Source organism: Dermacentor silvarum, chromosome 3 (assembly GCF_013339745.2).
Source record: "Dermacentor silvarum isolate Dsil-2018 chromosome 3, BIME_Dsil_1.4, whole genome shotgun sequence".
NCBI lineage: Eukaryota > Metazoa > Arthropoda > Arachnida > Ixodida > Ixodidae > Dermacentor > Dermacentor silvarum.
The window spans coordinates 114,645,099-114,665,407 of NC_051156.1; the positions used below are offsets into that span (position 1 = coordinate 114,645,099).

Consider the following 20,309-nt stretch of genomic DNA (forward strand, 5'->3'; position numbering starts at 1 on the left):
ACGCCGAATAAACGAGACACGACAACGCGACGTAAGAGCAGCGGCGCTGCGTGACGCAGCCGTGATTCGAAGCCATGACCTAATTTAAATGGAAGACAAAGAACCACCGACCTCGACCTTCTGCTCGACGGCCATGCAGTCACCGTTTTAGCAGACACAAAAGCTGACTATGCCGTCATCAATGGATCCTTCACTGCAAGCTGAAGTTAGGACTGCATAGAGCGGGCCCTCAAATCCGGACAGCTGGAAGACACTTAATAACGCCGACTGGAATCTGCAGGGCCAGAGTTACAGTTCATAAACAGACTTACCGTGCGACCTTTGTTATCCCGAAACAATATCTCCTCACCTCATATCTCAGGATCATGTCCCAGATCCTCAGTATGGACTCCTTAAGCAATTACGATGCAGTCATCGACTAAAGATCGAAGTCTATAACGCTGTCCACGAACCAAGCGATATACATCCGGGTAGGAGTCTAATTTGCCGCATCTTGAATGTGCCTGAATAACATGCCAGCGTCTAGCTCACTCCAGTGTCAGCATTTGCTTTAGAACCGAAACACCCACAGACGTAGACGGCGTCGTCAAGGGCGACGTGTATCTACTGCTCAACCGTGAAACTCGAGTGGCAAGCGGAATCACTCGACTGCACGGCGGAGAAGCGAGCCTGATGCTGACAAACATATCAACAAAGGCAAGACGATCGCGTACATAGAAGAAATTGTGGAAGCAAACAATACGTTTCTCCTCTTGGATACTGCCACAGAAATTTTCTCCGATGAGCCCAGTTCTTTTGATATCGATGCAAGCCTTCCCATGCGTAACCAGGAACAGCTTCGAAGTCTGCTAGAACGGTATAAAAACTGCTTTTCGGCATCATTGAAGATTCGACAAACACAAATTGCTTAGCACAATATAATAACCGAAGAGTCCGCACATGCAAACGCTGATTCTTGGCAAAACCCGTACTGTTTTGACAAGATAATGAGAGGCCACCAAATAACAAGTAAATGAAATACTACGCGAAGAGATATCTAGCGGACCGAGAGTGCATAGTGTCTCTTGTAGTTCAAGTGAAAAAAAAAGATGGAACATACTGCGCTTTTGTGTCGAATATTGCTGCGCGCACAAAGTTGCAAAGAAGGACGCATATACGCAACGCGTTGGACTGGGTTTTTTTTTTTTTTTGTCAATGGATCTCAATACTGGCTACTGGCAAATCGAAGTCGACGATAGGGATCGAGAAAAGACCATCTTTATCACGCTGGGCAACCTCTATGAGTTCAATATCATGCCATTCTGTCTTTTCTAGGCACCCGAAACTTTCCAGCTCGTAATGAACACGGTATTGGCTGGCTTAAAATGGCAGACCTATCTCGTCTACTTGGACAACGTCATTGTCTTTGCTGCAAATTTCGGCAATCACTTGAGGTGGCTTATAACAGTACTAGAGGCTATGAAATTATCCGGACTCACCCTGAAGCCTGAAAAGTGCCGCTTCACGTTCGAAGAGCTCTTATTCGTGGGTCACGTCATCAACAAGTCTGGAATCCGTCTTAACCCGCAGAACACAGCTGGCATCACAAAGTGTCCGCAACCTCTCGACAAGAAGGCAGTGCGCACATTCCTTGGCATCTGTAACTATTACAGGCGCTTTGTCAAGGACTGTTCATGCATCCCCGAACCATTGTTCGATTTCACGAACTCCGACGTCGAGTTTAGCTGAGAAACGCCGTAGATCGAAGTAGTTCAAGAACTGAAACGACGCCTGCAGTCGCCACTCGTGCTTGAATACTTCGACAAAAACGTCGATACCGAAATCCACGCCTCGGCGCCATGCTAGTCCACAAAAAAGACAAGCTTGAAAGGGTCATAAAGCTTACGCTAGCCGGTCACTATCGAAAGCCGAAGCCAATTATTCTACAACGGAAAAGGAATGCCTTAGCATCATGGGCTACAGCGGCTACGGCCTTACTGATATGCCAGGGCCTTTGAGGGCATGGGCGACCACCATGAATTGTGTTGGCTGGCAAATTTAAAAGATCCTTTAAGGCGTCGATGGCACAGAAAGCGACGAAGGCATTGTTGAAGTACCTGAAGTCGACAGGTCTTGGCGACCGTGTGTAGACTTGGTGCGAACTTTCATATGTGTGTGCAACCGTACTCTCTCTATCTCCTCTCTCTCTCTCTATTTTCATCCCTATACACCCTTCCCCCAGTACACGGTAGCAAACCGGACGTGCGTCTCGTTAACCTCCCTGCATTTGCTTTCTTCTATTTATCTCTCTCTCTCTCTCTTCAAGGCGTTTTGTACCGTGGAGCCTCCGACTGCAAGAATTGTACATCACCGTGGTCTACAAGTCTGCATGGAAACACTCCGGTGCTGGCTGCCTGTCCCGCGCCCCTATTGAAGTGCCGCCGCTACACGAAGAAGGTGAGGAGACCATCCTGGGAACAAGAAGCGCAGGACCACGACTAAGAACCGTTGTATAGTACTTGAAATAAGGATCTACGTTGTTCTTAGGGCATTTAGACGTAAATGGTCTTCGTTTTGCTTGCAAAACAAGGTCCTCCTAAGGAAATTTTCACCAGTACGTGCCAACTAGCTTCTCATTCTGCCTTTAATTCTCGGGCCAGAGGTTCCGCACGCCCTTCATGACGATCCAACCGCTGGGCACCTTGGATTACCCGGTACACTTTCGAGTATTCATGAGGAGTATTATTGGCCACGCCTGAACGTCGACGTCACCCATTACGTCACGGCGAGCCGAGACTGTAAGCGACGCAAGATACCACTGACAAGATTAGTTGGATTGCTACGGCCAATCTAATCTCTTGCCAACCTTTTTAGCAGATCGGGATCGCCTTACCGATCGCCTTTTCCACTGACAAGATTAGTTGGATTGCTGCGGCCAATCTAATCTCTTGCCAACCTTTTCAGCAGATCGGGATCGCCTTTTCCGAGATCGACATCTGAGAATTACTGTATCATCGAGGTCAGCGATTATCTTACTCTCTACGCCGAAACGAAAACCCTGCCCAAAGGTAGTGCAGCTGAAGTGGCGGAATTTTTTGGCTAGAGTATTCTGCTACGATATGGAGGCCCCGGAAATCCTCATCACGAACAGCGAACAGGCTTTTACAGCGCTGTAATACAAGACAAGTCACCGTCGGACAAATGCCCACCATCCAAAGACGAATGATATTAGGGAGGGCCCCTATAAGCCATCGCCGACATGTTAGCAATTTCATTCGACGTCGATCACAAGACGTGGGATGCCGTCCTTCCATACGTGACCCCTGCTTAGAACACGGCAGTGCAAGAAACAACGCAGATCATGCCATTCCAGCTAGTTTTTCTAAGGAACCCGAGTACGACTCGTCACGACATGCTGCCGAACGTCAGCGACCAAGACAATCTCGACGTCACCGCCTCCCTTCAGCGTGCCGAAGCAGCACAACGAGCCCGCCTGCGCATCAAGAACCAGCAAATGACGGACACCAGACGACAACACTACAACCTACGAAGACGCTATATGTGGAATACCAGCCCGGCGATCCATGTTTAGGTTTGCACGCCGATACGCCGACGGGGACTCAGTGAAATATTTCTGCGACGCTACTTGGGTCCGACGTCTTTGTGCACTGAAATACGAAGTCATACCCGACGGTGTTACGCAATCACAGCGGCACCGCACATAACCTTAAGTCGTTCTACGCTCGCCAATGAACTTTAACTATTACAGCTTTGTAAGTTTTCCTTATTAGGTGTACTTGTTTCGTTTATGCTGTGTTAATTAGCAGCATAGGGACAATGCTTTCTAAGAAGGGAGCATTGACAAGTGCAGATTGTTCATTCTTTTCCGATGACCATCTATTAAGAACTAACAAATGTAACAAGGTATTGTTAGGCGCAAGAAGAGCATTCATGAATCGGAACTTTCTCGGATCTTGTCGCCGATTCTATAGCGAAAGCATCTTGTGTGTAATCAGATGACATGCGCGACACGAATAGCGCTGTACATTTTAGAAGCTGCGCGAACACTAGTGATTACGCTGGAATGTACGATGACTCATATGTATAAACAGCCAATGTGCTTCTACCGGGTATTATATTTTGACTATCGGCAACTGTGCTCGCCGCTATGGTTGCCCTTTTTGGGGGCACACGTTTTTCCGGGTACAAGTTCACCGAAAAGAGAGTTAGTTTTCATTACCCAGAGTTTTGCTACTGCCTGGTTCTTCACCGTCACTACAACATTATATTTCTACGATCAGCCCTTCACGATTGGGCAAAATTCTTTCAGGTCACCTCCACTTCGCTTGTCTGTCACACGACGTCGGGAAAACCATGAAATTTTCTCATTTCACATGACGTGTACACACTCATTATGCATGATTAGACCGAACAAACGAAAATAATTATTTCCGTGTCTACGTATTTTTCACCACCAGCCCTCCGCTATTGGTCAAAATAGTTCGGGCTGCTCCCACTTACCCTGTCTGTCACGCCACGTCACAAAACCGTGAAAACTTACCACGTCAAAGTAACGTGTACGCATAAAGATTCGTTATGATGCTGAACAAAACTTTTTTTTTTAATAGCCGGAGACTTCCCCGCTCCGTAACGAATAGAAGATGGCTTGCCCGCCGATAGCTCTGGCACTGGCTACTGGGAGCTGCCGGGGTAAATTGATTTATTTGCGTATAATAAACATTTTTGCGTGGCACTATAACGTCTTCGAGCACTTTCAGCACGTACACGACATCGCTCAGACAGTGTTTCTCAGCTGAGGATTCGTTTTAGCGGAATTTCTACCGTTCCGTTGCACGTCACTTTACCGTTTACCGTTCCGTTTCAACCGGGCACCGAAAACTAAGCAAGAAGAAGCGGACCAATCGCCGACGCCAGCCCTGTGACCTCCCGTAAACGCGGAGAACGTTTCACTGGCATGTTCAAACAACGCTGCAGATCACCACCCGATGCTTCCGTTGGTCATTACATAATTTGACGTCAGGTTATTGGAATAAAAACATACTGGAATAGCTTTACGTTATAGGGCTTCTGGTATGAAACAATTTTTGTAGGAATTTATACGACACAGAAGAGCAAGTATTCCCATGCCTCACTTCCCTGCTTGAAAGCATTGAAAAACGTCTTAGCAACGCAAAGCCAGGGCAGCAATGGGAAGCTTTATGAACCCGAAACGTCCCTCCGTGCACAATAACAACCAACCGTATTTCCCTCTGCCCACTCAAAGACAAAAAAAGACGCTTCCAAATCCATGAAAAGCATTCGCCGCGGAACATCTCGAAGTCTTTGCTTTCAGAGCATCAGTTCGATCTCTGTTGAGAAAATCTCTAAGCCGGGCAACCATCCCAAAATTTCCGGAGCGGTGAGCAATGAATAGTTGTTCAAGATATCATTCACAGCCGCTCGAGTTCCTATAACCGTTGAGAAGACACCGGCACAAAGCGTAGTGACTGCCACCAATTTCCCTTCGCGTAACCTTTCGTCACCAAACATGATCGTTTGGCAATTAGTAGGAGCTTGCGCAAAAAGGATATTTTTTTTCTTTATTGGCTAAACGTCTTGATAGTCACACCTTTTTCGAGGAAGGCCTTCTTCTTCACATGCGCGAAAAATCAAGTGCGGGCGGCGGCGTTAGCTTCACAGTGCACGTACTGCACGCGCCACACTTCTCTATAGAACACGGGATCGGGGTACGCAGGGACACGTTTGCGCCGTTTACCGTAGCCCACAAGTTAGAGTTGGGCATACGATGCCAGATGGGGCTGGTCGCCTGCCACTCATGCTCCTCGCAATGCAATTGGCTGCGCAACGCGATGCGCCTTCGTCTTGCCACACCGCCGCCCTGTGCCAGGTGAGCCTCAGTAGTCATCGAGGTGCAAAGACAAGGTGCGCCCTCTGGTCCTCACGTGGCCTTCGCCTATACCGAAACAGTTGCTTTTGCTGCGCACGAGGCGGCGCGGTTAGTGGTAGCCCGCCGGTTATACACTGCTTTGCTGAAGAGGAATCCTACTTCAGAAGAAAAGCGACCTCCACTTGATGGCGTGGACATGCGCTGCTGCAGGCCGCTCATGTGCCCTAAATAAGTGCACGGGGGATTGTACACTCGACCACAAACTTTTACGGACCGCGGGATCTCAGAAAACGTTGAATTTCCGAGAAGACAGTAAAACCGTACGTCGCAATGTTTTTTCGTCTGTACCAGTAGAGGCTGGAAAGGCGAATAGCGGGTTGCGTCGTGAGGCTGCGGAAATATTCAGCTTTCTCTCAGATACCGTGGTCCGTAAACTTTTGTGGTTGACCTATCCCCTGTCGTTTACAAACATACGGGAGACGTGCACTTAAGTTTGTTCGTAGAAAAAGAGTGTGATTATGACAAAATCGTTCCCATATAACACTCAAAGGTACACTAAAGACAAGGGCTGAAACCCTCTAGACGGATGTGTAAGTATTTAAAAAATCATCCTGTTTTTTTGTTTGTTTTTTTCTCAGTGGAAGCGTATGTCTTATCAGAAAACCAGAAAAAGGGCTTCTTATTTAGCACTGATGTGACTTTACGTGTTGAAATTCTGTTTCCGTTTCTGTTGAATCACAAGACAGGGAAAGTATCTTGCTTCCTGAACTGCCATTATTGCCTTCTCAACACATTCACGGTGAGCTGGCATGCCTATCTTGAAGTGGCGCTGCCATCCGTTTCTAGTTTTTGAGCAATCTCTGTTTTGCCACAGCAACGTTTACGGTAACAGCGAGCTATTTGCAATTGCAGAAACATGGACAATACCAACCGAGCGTAATCCTTATATTTAGCTTCCTTCGAGTGATGTGAAAGTGACAGGGAGATCAAGGGTTTTTCTGATGACGGAGGGAGGCGGACTCTGTGCAAATGGCCTCTGCGCTCCATGGTTACTCGCGCAGCAAGAAACGCGCCGTTTCCACTGGTCGTATCATCATTTTAACGCTGGGGTAGGAGTGGTAGTGGAGCGGGGTCGAGGAGCCTCGCAGACTCCACTCGATTCCGTCGGCAAAGCTCTCGTGCGGCCCGTTCAGGTTGAGGCCGTTCAAGTTGGCCGAGTGGCAACTGTTGTACCACCAGGCCCCCCGGAAGGTCGAGGCGCAGTTCTGGGGCCACAGATCGTTGTCCCGGTCGTGGGTGGAGAAGTTCTGGCCGTTCGATATCGCCATGGAGTCCCAACCTGCGAACAACGGCGGGAGAGAGCGGGGGATAAAATTCAGGACGCTTCTGGTTCGTAATAAGTGCGCTTAATTTTGCCACTGGCCGGCGGACTTCACTAAACGTTTGTCGTACATCACAGCTGGCTGCCATTTGCTGTTACGAAAAATTATATCATAACAATATTTCGGCGAATACGGACCAAGAACAGCAAAACAAGGTAGTCTTGAGAAAATGGAACCTTATTTTTAGACAAGTTGAAAAAAAAAAACCTCGAAAGTAATCATGTTCTCGCCTTCAAGATACCCGTGATGGCCGTTCCTCTTGCGTAGGTTTACAGTATACTACACTATTTGTTACGAACTAAATGCTAGTTACGAACAGTGGGAGCCTTGATGTAAAGCCGCAATGGAAGGTAGTTTTGAGAACTGTGAATGTTTCTGTGAGAGAACTACAAGAAAATGCAGAAAAGTACTTACGTTGTTTTCCTTTTTCTTTCTTTTTTTTTTCTTTTTTTTCTTTTTTTTTTTTTGCCTTCAAGAGACTCTCGGCGCTATCTCCGTAGGGTAAGCTTACCGTATGCTAAATAATTTGCTACAAACTAAATGCTTGTTACCGGCCTTGGGAGCCTTGACCTAAGAAACTTGACAATAACTATCCTAATGTAAAGCCTGATGATCTTCGTCCGGGTATAGATTCTGATCACGGCATTTCTGATCAAGTCAGTGATCAGAATTGATTTTCCTTCCTCATCGAGTCTTCACGTATTCCTTCCTCAACGTTGAGCCCGTGGCCGAAGTTTAGTGATTAAAGTAAACGTCGCAACTCTTCTCAATTACAATATCCTGTCAGCCATATGCATAGAGCCGCTGCAGTTTAGTTAGCAGGGATAGTTTCGTGTTATTGTGTGAACTCTGAAAGGCAACCAACGGTTTCGCTTTTCATACAATGCCAAGATTGAGTGCTAAGCTCCGACAATGGATGCGTTATCCGAACTATAACGACGTGATCACCGCGCATTACAGTGCAAAGGCAAAATTTATGAAATAGTGGTAAACCAACACGAAGTATAAATAAGGCTTGTTGTTGTTTGCTTCTCCTCTCTCTCACCTTCCGGTCCGGAGAACTTTCCGAGGTGTATTCTGTAGAGATCGCTCTCGGGATCCACCCGAACGCTTTCGTAGTCCACCGATGCGCTGTCATCCGTGCTGTTGCTTAGGACCACACGCAGAACCATGGTCTGGTCGCCCGACGTCAGCGCATTAAGCGCGTTGTTGCCTGCAAAAAAAAACGTTGCACATGCAAAACGGTTTGGCCAAATAGCACGGGCTCAGACCAATGTTCCGCGCATTGCAATCAAACGGCGTGTTCCGTTTGACGTGCCACAGCAGTTGTGGTGAAAAGGCTCTTTGTCGTTCCTTCTTTCAGCGCTTATGTGGCAACTATACGGAAGGATCTATACGTACGCAAATAGGCGCTCTCCATGGCCTCGAATCACAGCTGCAAGTGAAGGACCAAAACTGTCCATATCAGCCAATACACCGCTTCGTCCTGTATAGGTGGCGAAATGTTTTGTTTTGATCCGTTGTAGTCTTCGTGCCACTAGCAACACACATGAGCAGGCTCATCTGGTTTAACCAGGATGGACGAGCTCCCACTAAATACTGCTTTTGAAATTCAAAGACACGTTTTGAAAGCATCAAATGTGCGACGCACATAATGCGGCAAATATGGTAGCACAGCAAACGCATTCTGACGCCTCATTAATGCGACGCATTCTATGTCTCCTTCTTGGCACTTCGCCGTAGGTAAATTATTACCTGGTCTCGCTTTAACAAAAACAGAGCAATGTTTCACCGAAGTAGGAATGAAAACTCGGCCGTCGAGCACGGCAGCCGGGTATCCTAACCATTACGCAAGATCCCACGCGTGCTTATCTCGTTGCAAAGCCAGCCAGCTCTTTGAAACACTCGGCGCGTGCACTCCGTGCCACTTTGTCCTCTTCTTTCCATGTGACAGTTCGGGCTTTGAGGCTTCGGCTTATGCTGCACTGTCAGCAGAACAAGTAATTTGCCTAGTAACACCCCTAGCAATTTCCTCGTGGTAGCTAATGCTACGCAGAAACTCTGCGACGTTGTACCGACTTCGTGATTGCCCGAGTTAATCACGCTCTAACATTTATTATCCGAAGTGCAAATGCCATCGTCGTTTTAGCATACACCATATGAAATGTCCATATGTATGTACGACTGTATACCGCGTAGTCGATGAGGTTGTCGCAATGCGTGTTTATCTTATTTACGCTCGTCGACTGCCTATGTAGAACCCAACAAACGCCATGTCGCAGGCTCGCGTCAAACGGCCGGCGTAGGAATGATGCCATTGTATTCATATGATCGCCTACAACGTGGGTGTCGTGATGCTGCTGTCGTTACACACACGTACGCTCACGACCCACACACACAATTGCAGGAACACATTCGTCCACCTGGTATCGTTTTGCGGTACCCCAAACAATGCTGGATAGCCAGATACCTGCAAATTGCTTCGCATATGATGTATTCCGCACAGTGCGTAGCATCTGTGCAACTTTTTTTTCAACTGTAGCCCGATGTTCGCCATCTTGGTTGGGTCAGACAAGATGCATAGTGAAGCGCACTTGCGCGCTTTGCATTACGCCTGTTTTCTTTTATATAGAACCTTCTGCTTCTGTGTTAGTCACGCTACCTAGTCTGGTGTCACAGCTATATCGTCACCGTTCACCGCTTGTCGCACATCCGGTCAATGATGACGAATAGTCCCATTGGATCAAATGTTGCGCTGGCACCGAGAAAATTCTATACCTCAAGAAAATTCATTTTGGAGACATTCTCTTACCAATCCAGTATTCCTGAGATGGATCACCAAAGCCTCGAGCGTATTCGGTCCAGTTGCGGTAGAAGTGGTACACTCTGTTGCCGAACTGGCCTCGCCTCTGGATGACCTGTAAATGAAGGAGCCCCAAGCCGTCTTGCACTTGCTCCACGTTAAAGAATACTACACGCTTTACGGAATGATCTCGTCACTCATCAACGATCAACATAATCCTCGGGTACAACTTATTTTCCTAGGACCATGGCACATCCCATCCCTTGCCAGGGACGCTAGAACGCGCATATAGCGAAAGAAAGAATTGGACAGAAATAAGCGAAGGAATAACAGGGGAGTAAACCCGAATATATGTGCTGTTAGCTTCCCTGTAAAAGCATATTTGGAATACTGGAGAATTCGAACGTAAGTTTATTTTCATAAATCAGCAGTCCTAACTTCGTGGTATCAACAGGCATCAGGTCGGGCGGCTTTAAAGCCACTTCTCTATTATTTCAGAGAAAAGAATGTGGCACAGACCACGACTCTAGGACACCGTATACCTGACTGTGATTCTGTGGCAGTCTGATGAAACCTAATCAACAGCATTCTGCTGCTGGTCTCCCTTTTCCCTTTCTTTTTTTTTTCTTTTGACGTCTCTCACATTACTCTATATATATATATATGCACCAACCAATACTTCTTCTCCTCCTCCTCCTCCATTGATGGAAGGAGAGTGAATTATGTGCACACAAACGCTGCTGAGGAACGCAGTTTCTTCAATGACGAAAACAAGCCACTTTGTTGAAACTTTGGGGGAGAGGGGGTTAGTAGCTTTAGCATGCTGGGCGACCCAGCAAGGGAGGGGAAGCTCTACAGCTTAATTAAGAAGTGTCGATCGTCGCTTCGCAAGTGGAAGATACAGGCGTCTACGGCGCATTCGAATTTATAAACAAGTGCTTTGATGAAAAAATAAAAATTGGCCACATATCTGCTTGCTTCGCTGCAAATGACGTCGAAAGACGAAAGTCTTTTGCCACCCCTGATACATAACACCCTCTCTTCTCCCTTCCTCCCACACCTCACGCTCTTCACCTCCCCTCTCACTCCTCCCATGATGGATGCTGAATGCAATTCAAATTTCCCGCGTTCGCCCTGCTCTCGCGCCATCTGTTGGGACCTTTTATTACTGTTGGCTTAAAGCCGCATCTCTTCGACACCATTTCTAACGCATTGATGTTTCATTTACTACCATAAAAACCAGTCCAATGTGTGTTCTTAATGAAATTAACGCTGCGGATCACGGTTTTGTACATATATGTTGCCTCAAATAGGCCTGAGGTTTCCTTTGCGCTGTATAATGTTGACGTGTATGACCCCGTGCCACCAGTGCTAGTAGCTTGGTTGGTTTTGGCCGGGCGGTTGAATCGAGTGACAAAGTTTTTCGCGTTTAGGTAGCCCAAGAAACAATATCGTATTTAATATCAGAACCATAGTCACACTCATTGAAGTCCCATTACAACCCACACGTGCTTTCGTACTTAGGGCGTGGCGTGAAAAAAAAAAAACGAGGTTGCGGAGTAGCCGAGTGGCAGGATTTTTCGAATTGCTCTACTGCGATGCATGCTGGGGACTCACCGTCCAGCCTCCACCATCAGTGTCCATGTCGCAGTAGACGCTCTGTCCGGAAGGACCAGCACCCTTGTAGAACACTGTGTACACGCCGCTCGACCGCTGTCCGGCGCCGAGAAGGTCGGTGCAGTGCCGAGGAAGAATTGTGGCTGCACGGAGAGTGGTCAGAAAGAGATAAAAAAATAACAAGGGCTGCTCATATTCGCGCAATTTTGACCGGCCACTGCAGCAGCTATCCAGTTTGTGAAAAAAAAACTTCTGCACACTTGCGTACCGCGAAGACACAGGGAGACGTCAGAAATACGCTCACGTTAAAATTCGCTGCCCTTGCGCTGTCTCGCTAAAGATAATATAAAAGCAATAAAGGAAGTATTTATAGCAAAAAAAGGAGTTTGGCAATACATCAATAAATATGGTTGCGTTACTAAGGCATTGACAAAGAATATAAAAGGCACAAAAATTCTGGCGCCACGTGCAAGCGCCAGCATAATTCCGTTTTTTAGTGTCAACTGTACAACACAAGGCGGTAATTAAACTTCTCTATGGGCCCAGCACATGGTCTGACGCGATGACTAAAGCGAAACGACAATATGGTAAGAGCGCTCTTAAAATCCTACCGTTTTGTCCCGCTGCATTCACCGTATGGTTTATGTCTTTAATTTGCGTCCATTCGAAAGATTGATTTCCAAGCAACAAGCGCTGTCGACGGTTGGCATTCGCCTTTCGCTACGTGACAGCGTTCCAGTTGTCGATGCCCGGTGATTCAGTATCGTCCTTTTCGTCCACGTTTCCGTTCGCGCCTACACCGAAATGTACGCAAAGTTCTAATAAGTCGTAACTGAGTATTTCTTCCGAGCAGGAGTCGAAAGCTGCGTCAAATACCAATTAACAGATTCATGGAAAATGCACTGCTTTCTCACACTAAATATGGCCCAATCATGGAGCCCGTGCGGCCTTCCTCTCTTTTCTAAAGGGCCTGCGTCACTCGGGATCACCTCGGTCTCGACTGTATCGGCACCAAGAGTCAGCGAGCGAGAGGAAGAAACACGTTAACATTCCGGTCACTATAGTATAACGCGAGCGTAACCTACGACATCGCTAAAGCGCTGGCCACCTTGTTACAGTAACGGCTACATTTCGCAAATCAACTGATTAGAGGCGTTCCACAAATCGCTCACGTACGCAACAGGTTGCTCCAAGCACACAAACAAGGCGCATGGCATCGCGCTCACTCAAAATACTCTCGAGTTATTTGGGATTAGCATTGTTTTTATTCAAGAAAGTAAGTAATTGGAGAGAAGATTACAAGCCACCGAAACGTTGAGACGCATTAGCGTATATACTGCACTGGTAACACAGCACCACGTGGTAGAGAGAGGCATCTCTATTCCTGGCATAGCTAAAAATCATCGGCGACGACAGAAACAAGCAGGTTACTCTTGAGGCTGGCCAGTATCTCGGTCAGCTCGCGTGCCCGCTGTTCGGCTTGCTCGATGGACGGCCGCACGTCGGTCACCGCGAGTGCCACCGCCCCTGCTGCCATGGCAACCACGTACAGAAGGGTGACGCCTACGAGCATGGTCAGCCGCCTGCGGAGATTCCCAGCGGCCATGTTGTGCCTGCAAAATGTAGAGGGGACAGCATTGCTTTCAATGAAGCGCTGTATCCCCATTATAAACACCGATATTTCGTTCCAACATTCTCCTTCGTCGTCATCGTTATTTCATTCAGTCAATTCACTTTTACGTCATCTATTGTTTATGTTGAAAGGTTATTTGGCTGATCCCAAACACTGTGCGCAATGGAAGTAAGTTCCTGTATTGGCACCATTTGGCGCTTCTTGGTTAAAAAAAAGAATACGAAACTCCGACTGTGGGATCTAACACAATGTTAAGCCCATCGCGGGTCTGCTGTGTTCATACACTTGTTTGCTTGCAAGTTGCACAGAGGCAATGAGCAGGAACGCTATATACTGAGCGGGGCTGGGCACTTGACTCACTCCGTCAGCGGTAATCGGAACGTAACCTTCGCAATGCCACACCGACCTGACTATAAGCGTAATACGCGATCCATTGGCTTTCGGTGAAATTCAGTGCCCTAGCTGACGACGCACCGGACGTGTCTACACGATTAACTAAAACATGAAAAAAACATGAGATCAAAACATTTTTCTGAAGTGCTCGAGCACGCTGGCTGCCACTGGGACGGATCAAAACAGACGTTGCTAACGTGCTACAGAAACGGGCTAGCTAAACCCCTTAAGCTGAAACAATTACTCAGAGAAATTTCTTCAAAAGCTGCTTCGCTGCAGTCAGCCCACAAACGAACGAGGAAAACTGGGAGAACATGGGACTCGTTCATACGTAAGCATACGTTGGCGAGTATCCCAGCCCCGTCACGCGAAAAGTTTAATGCCTTGTATCTGCAGATTAATGCATAATTTACAAAGTTCAGACATTTCATCGTTATGATAGCATAAATGTAGATGACCGGTAGCCTTATAAGCGATAAATAACAATTTAAACCAAAAAAAAGAAGAATATCTATGGGGATTCATAGGGTTCCTTAGAAAATGCATGGGGAAGCTTATAGTAGGCTAAAGCAGGACTTGGGAACGTAGGGGTGGGCCCCTTATAGTAGGTGTGGGTCAACGGAAATGTGGAGGTGGGTCAACTTCAAATTTTGAAGTGGGCCAACTTGAAATTTGAGAGCGGGCCAACATAAATTTGGGTGCGTGCCAACATTAGTTTGTTTGGGGGTGCGCCAACCTAAAATTTGGGGGCGGGACAACTTAAATTTGGGGGTGGACCTATTTCAAGTATGGAAGTGAGCCAGCTTAAATTGGGTGTTGGGCCAACTGAAATTTGGGGGTAGGCTTACGCATACTTAGAGATCCTTTTGCAAATATGTACAGTAGAACCGAAAAAAAGACATATTCATACCTTTAACTATTGGCAGCAAAACCGTGACGTCAGACTACCAGAGGACGGTATGCTTTAACCAGTATTTCCAATCCGTGTTTTCGCAAGGATCTGCTGGCGAGACTTCGCTTTTGAAAAACGCCAATCAGGGCGATATGATGCCAGACATTGATGTTAGTAGTGTCGATTCTTTATTACGCCAGTTAGATGAAACAAAAGCAATCGGACGTGATGCAATATCTCCAGTAAAGAGTGTCATAGCATCATTGTTCCGTACTTAACGATCATCTATCAGCTTTCCCTTGAAATAGGCCTCATCCCCCAGATTGGAAAACGGCAAGCCTGACACTCGTTTTTAAATCGGGTGATAGAAAACTCAGAAAGCTATAGGCCGATTTGACTAACGTCGATATGTTGCAAAATATTCGAACAAGCTTTATATAGTAAAATATCTGCAGTCCTTGACTCAAACGCTTTCTTTACAACTTCCCAGTACGAATTCCGAGAAGGGTATTCCTGCAACACACTACTAATAGAATTTCAGCATTTCATATCCAAAGCCATACAACAATAGTCAAGTAGACGCGGTTTTTATGGATTTTCAAAAAGCTTTCGATACTGTACCCCATAGGATCTTAGATGTAAAGCTTGCTGCGTTAAATGCAAACGAAAACGTTCGACATTAGATATGAAACTACCTAAATGGAAGAACCCAGTCTGTCGTCCTGTACAACACCGCATTTTCACCAATAACTGTGTATTAGGGCGTTCCTCGGGGAAGAGTACTGGGGTCCATGTTATTTTTTATCTACATAAACGACATTCTCAAAATAATTACATCACTCACAAAACTATTTGCAGACGACTGTGTTATTTACTGAGAAATTACTACTGAGAACGGCATAGATACTTTGGAAACAGATTTAAATAAGGTAGCGAACTGGTGTTAAAATGGAACATGAATTTATATATTAAAAAGTGCAGCAGCGTAAGTTCTTGCAGAAAATCATCCAAATTACAGCACCGATGTAACATCAATGGCACGCTTATCTACATGCTGTCGGAATACAAGTATCTAGGAGTCTCTTTCACCGAATCACTCACTTGACTTAAACAGACTTACACTGTCATAGCAAAAGCAAGTAGAATGCTACATTTTATTAGCAGAAGTTTCAAACAGGCAATGCGCGAAGTTAAAGAAACTTTATACTTCTTACATGTCAGGACAATACTTGGTTATGCCGGTGTAATATGGAATCCCTATCAAAATTACCTCAGTAATAGACTAGAAAAACTACAGAACCAAGCAGTAAGGTTTGTTTGTAATAATAACAACCCTTACTCTAGCGTTTCAGAAATGAAAGCCACTTTAGGATGGGGTCTGCTACATGAGCGTAGGCAGAAGCCAAGGCTCAAACTATTGCACCGAATATATAACAGTCAGGCAGGTATCAATGGCTACAACTGTCTTCAGGAACCAGATTACATATCGACTCGCTGTAGTAACAACAACAAAAAATCTCAGCTTATAACTGCAGAACAAACACTTTTGACTTCTCTTTTCTCCCAAAGTCAATTAGACAATAGAACAGTTTATCAAATGATATAGTAAATGTGTCAAACAACGAACTCTTCTGTTCTGTGATGTGATATCGCTCTTCTAAAACAACTGTGTGTGTTCGACAGGGTGTTCATTTTTAAGTTTTACGAAATTTGTACAAATCGCCTGTGGCAGGTAGCATAATTCTTATCATTGAGCTGGGTTATTCGATGAGGCGGACATTAGTAGCACGAGAAATCGAAACACATATTCAACTAATTAACAAAAAAACACTAATTCTTAGTTAATTATTTCGACACATATTGCGATTTACTAAATGTAGCGTGGTGAGCTTGTCAGGCGTATCCACTTGGAATGAATTTCCAGAATGTAATCAAATAACGCCTCATTGTTACTTTGGAAGTATGTCGAGCGAATTTCGAGGTATCGCTATTACCATGCATGCTTTCTTTCACATTTTTTCCTATATACTATCTAGCGAAAGTTACTGCGTCCTTGTTCGAACAATTAAACTTTTTATTGACCAAGAGCAAGAAGCCTGTTATTCCTAAATTTCACACTCTCATTTGCAAGGCTAGTGTAAGGATCACGCGAATGAATACACGAACCAGTGAGAAAAACAAGAACAGGCGTATTCAGCGTGGTGTTCGGTCGATCACCTAACCTAACCTGATACGATTCGGCCGATGGCTACAAAACGCATCAACGCACGACTATGGGTGCGGGGGCTCGGACCCTCTCATTATACTCACTCATAGCCTTAGCGAAGCACATAGTTAACGAATATCAGCGCGAACTGAGGAGGACGAGGCGAGAACGTGGCTGACGCATGCGCGGTGTCGCCTTCCCGTCTCGTCAGTCCGCGATGTTAATCGATCGCTATGAATCAGAACCAAATAGCCCATCAGCTAGTCTTAACTAAGTTTAGAGAGAGAGGCTCTTTATCAGAAAAACGGATTTTTGCCGGCACGTACACAACCACTGGTATGCTACTCTGTATAGGGATGGGGAATGGGAGATGAGAGTGAGAAAAAATAGAATAAAAATAAAAATAAAATGTGCAAATGGACCTGACACTAATATTTTTACAGGTGAGATGGCCGGTAAATTTAGGCTTTTCTATGTGAAATGGTGAATCTTTAAAGCTTTCCGATTAGACCAATTTCTGACAGGTATTTTAGCAACAAATCCAACACCCGCCCCTGTTTTGAAGGGCCGGGCATTGGACCTAAGATGCTGGGTGACGTTAACGGATCGTGGCAAATCGTGTCCATTTGTTGCTCAAAAAGTTTTCTCTCGTCGCGGTACGCGGGGCAAGTTATAAAAAAGGTGACAGGAAGTTTAGCTAGTTATAGAACCACTGGCCCCGCTGAGCTGGGATCAATGGATAAAGAAAAATAAAGCTGATAAAAGAACTAACACGTTGGTTAAGGCGCAACAAAATACATTTTGAAAGTGCTTTGTGTCCCCTTTATCTATTTCATCTGTACGTAAGCTTCAACGCATATCTTCTTATTCTTGGCCGGCTCTCTCTCTCTGTCGCCTGGCCGAACGAACGCGCTCGGTCCACCTCCGTCTTAACAATGTAATTTGTTTAAGCATTTCTGCGAGTGCCTATGAGATGCTGCCTTTGGTTGGAGGTTCATTATACAAATTTATACAATAAGTACCCCGGGGAAAACGATGAGACGATTGACTGACCCATTTGCTTATTATGGCATCGATTCGAAGCAAATAAGCTATGTCACCGCCTTCGCCGCAATATTGGTTTGTTGCATGAACGAAGGATGACGGTGCGTGAAGTGAATACTTACAGCTATTTAACAGTTCGCTGTCACGCGCAAGGCAATCATTCGCAATTTAAAAACAAGGCACACACAAAAAGCAAGTATATAACTTTCCTCGTAGTCCGAGATAGTGACTGTAAATAAAACTGTCTTCTAGCATTCGCAAACACTTCCAACAAAGACTTCACGCATATTGACTATCAATAAACGAAAAAGAAATTGAGATTTTGCGCGATTTTTCGTTACGACAAGAAAAACATGAGATATCAGCAAAGTCAACTACACGCGACAACAAACAATCGCTCGCTAATTAACCACAATAACGAAGAGAACTAAAATATGTGGAAATAACAAAATTAATTGCACACGGGGTTTAAGTTGGTTGAGTGTAACCGTTTCCCTTTGAAAATTTTCATCAGGGAAAACAAACAGATTTTTTTTAATGACAGTCCAGTGGACGTAAAAAAAAGTGTAACTTTTTTTTGCATTGAATTGTTAGCGGCCATGAACTACACGATGCGAAATTGAGTATTCCTTCGGAACCTATAGGTACACGCATTTCTTAATCTGTAATTTGACTTGTAATGCTCGGGCTGGTTTCGCATTTGTGAATTTGGGATGACTACCGCTGAAGCCTCTATTAACCGGTAATGTTGACACTACCTCACAGCTTGGAAATGTGCCACGAGCTACGCGTACTTCCCTATGACATATTATTTACAACTGAATGAAGAGTTCTTAGTAATATATTTTTTGTGATAACAGCATATTTCATTGAAAAGTTTGGTCTGGTGGTAGCATGGTCATTAGCAGAGTAAATAAAATCGGCAGGTTTCAATTTTGAAGCACGTGGCCTTAACACTGAAAGCGAAGACTTTTACTTAACGTGTCATCCAAATAGCGCGGGTCGCACAGTTTCGGAATTCCTGCCGCCATTAGAACATGCTGCTAAAAAAACACAATTTCTTTTTTTTTTTTTGCTTTCTCAGACTTTCATCAAGAAAAACTTATCTTCACTAAAGGAAGTTATATACACCATGTTGGTAATCAGAATTGCTTCATAACGGAAGCCCTCTCAGACTGTAAGAATTCCCGGACTCTTCATGATCAAGTGCCGAATATATATATATATTCCACGCGTCTTGAAGTAAGCGCATCTTCCGAAAGCTTTCACTCCTAAAAAAAAACTATAGACATAGGTAGAAAATAGCGAAGTCGTAAGGACACATACGATGCGTTTCGGGCGTTGATTTGACGCTCTGTGTTCAGGCTCCGCCGTGCGAGTGTTGCGACCACCGTCCTGCGTCGATGTCCGGGTTTTCTGTGGAGCGGATGGACTCCGCGTGTCCCGGTTTTAAAAGCTCGCGGCGATGACGTCGAGAGATAAACACCGTCAAATCCGGCGAACCACGTGCGCGCATTTGGTTACAAACACGTTTTCTTGTCTTCGCGTGGCCGCTGAAAATTCGCGAACGCCGTAACCACCTCTAAACAAACGATAAAGGCCCATCCTGTTCTCTCCACTTGCGTGCAGTAACGCCAGCACCGGGCGGCGTGCGTGTCAAAGGCGCCGCGCCACCGCGTTCTTCCGCGAGGAGGAAAGGACTACAGCGCCGAACTCGTAAAGCGTGTAAACAGTGGCTACCCTAGGAGCAGCCTCGCTGCGTACGCGCATGCAAAGCACCGGTTGCGAACTTGCTAAAGCATCTCGATCGCCAGATAAACGCCGTCGAAAGCCCCCTCGAGATAACGCTGTCTTCACGTGCGGGCGCACTGATACAAGACTGAGCGCTATACCGACGGTCGCGATTCTGCGAGGCGGGCAGAACCCCTCCGCCGAGATCCCGACGGAATTTACGGGTGTAATACAGCGCTTCTGACACGGTCCCACTAATCTTCTTGGCTGCTAGCCGCATAGCAGCGTTCTTGTTTTATTTTTTTTAAGCGGTGCTAAGGCTATTATACGCATCCAGGCACGGCTGCATCGTCGGCGCGCTCCACTCCAACTATTCTCAAGGTCACCCCCCCCCCCGGTCGCGGCAACAAGAAAACGCGAGACGCGCGCTGAGCCATGAGGGCAAGCTATCCTCCTTGGGGGCAAGGTACTGCTAACCAACTTTCTCTCTTCTATATTTTTCTGTTTCAATGTCGCCTCCTGGAATTCCTTTCTTTCGGCACGTTACAGTCTGTTTGCCTCTGTAAAACGGCGCAGCGATGCGGATGCTACGGCCGGCGCCACCCAGATTTGTCTAAAGTAATACTACCCGTGTGGCCGCCGCCGGCGCTTTTGATTTCTTCTGCTATCTGGCTATCCCCGACTGACTAGTACACAAACGCAAACCACTGACACCCCGCTG

General features: G+C 46.0%; 1 protein-coding gene across 1 annotated transcript; it reads right to left on the reverse strand.

Moving 5' to 3' along the window:
• Positions 1-5,576: 5,576 nt before the first annotated feature.
• Positions 5,577-19,610, reverse strand: LOC119445720 (techylectin-5A). Its single transcript, XM_037710002.2, has 6 exons — positions 19,184-19,610; positions 13,121-13,302; positions 11,690-11,832; positions 10,082-10,187; positions 8,315-8,482; positions 5,577-7,226 (listed from the first exon to the last, which is right to left on the reverse strand). Exons 2-6 carry the CDS (start codon positions 13,293-13,295, stop codon positions 6,937-6,939), a joined length of 882 nt encoding a protein of 293 aa, XP_037565930.1. The 5' UTR covers positions 13,296-13,302; positions 19,184-19,610; the 3' UTR covers positions 5,577-6,936.
• Positions 19,611-20,309: the final 699 nt, after the last annotated feature.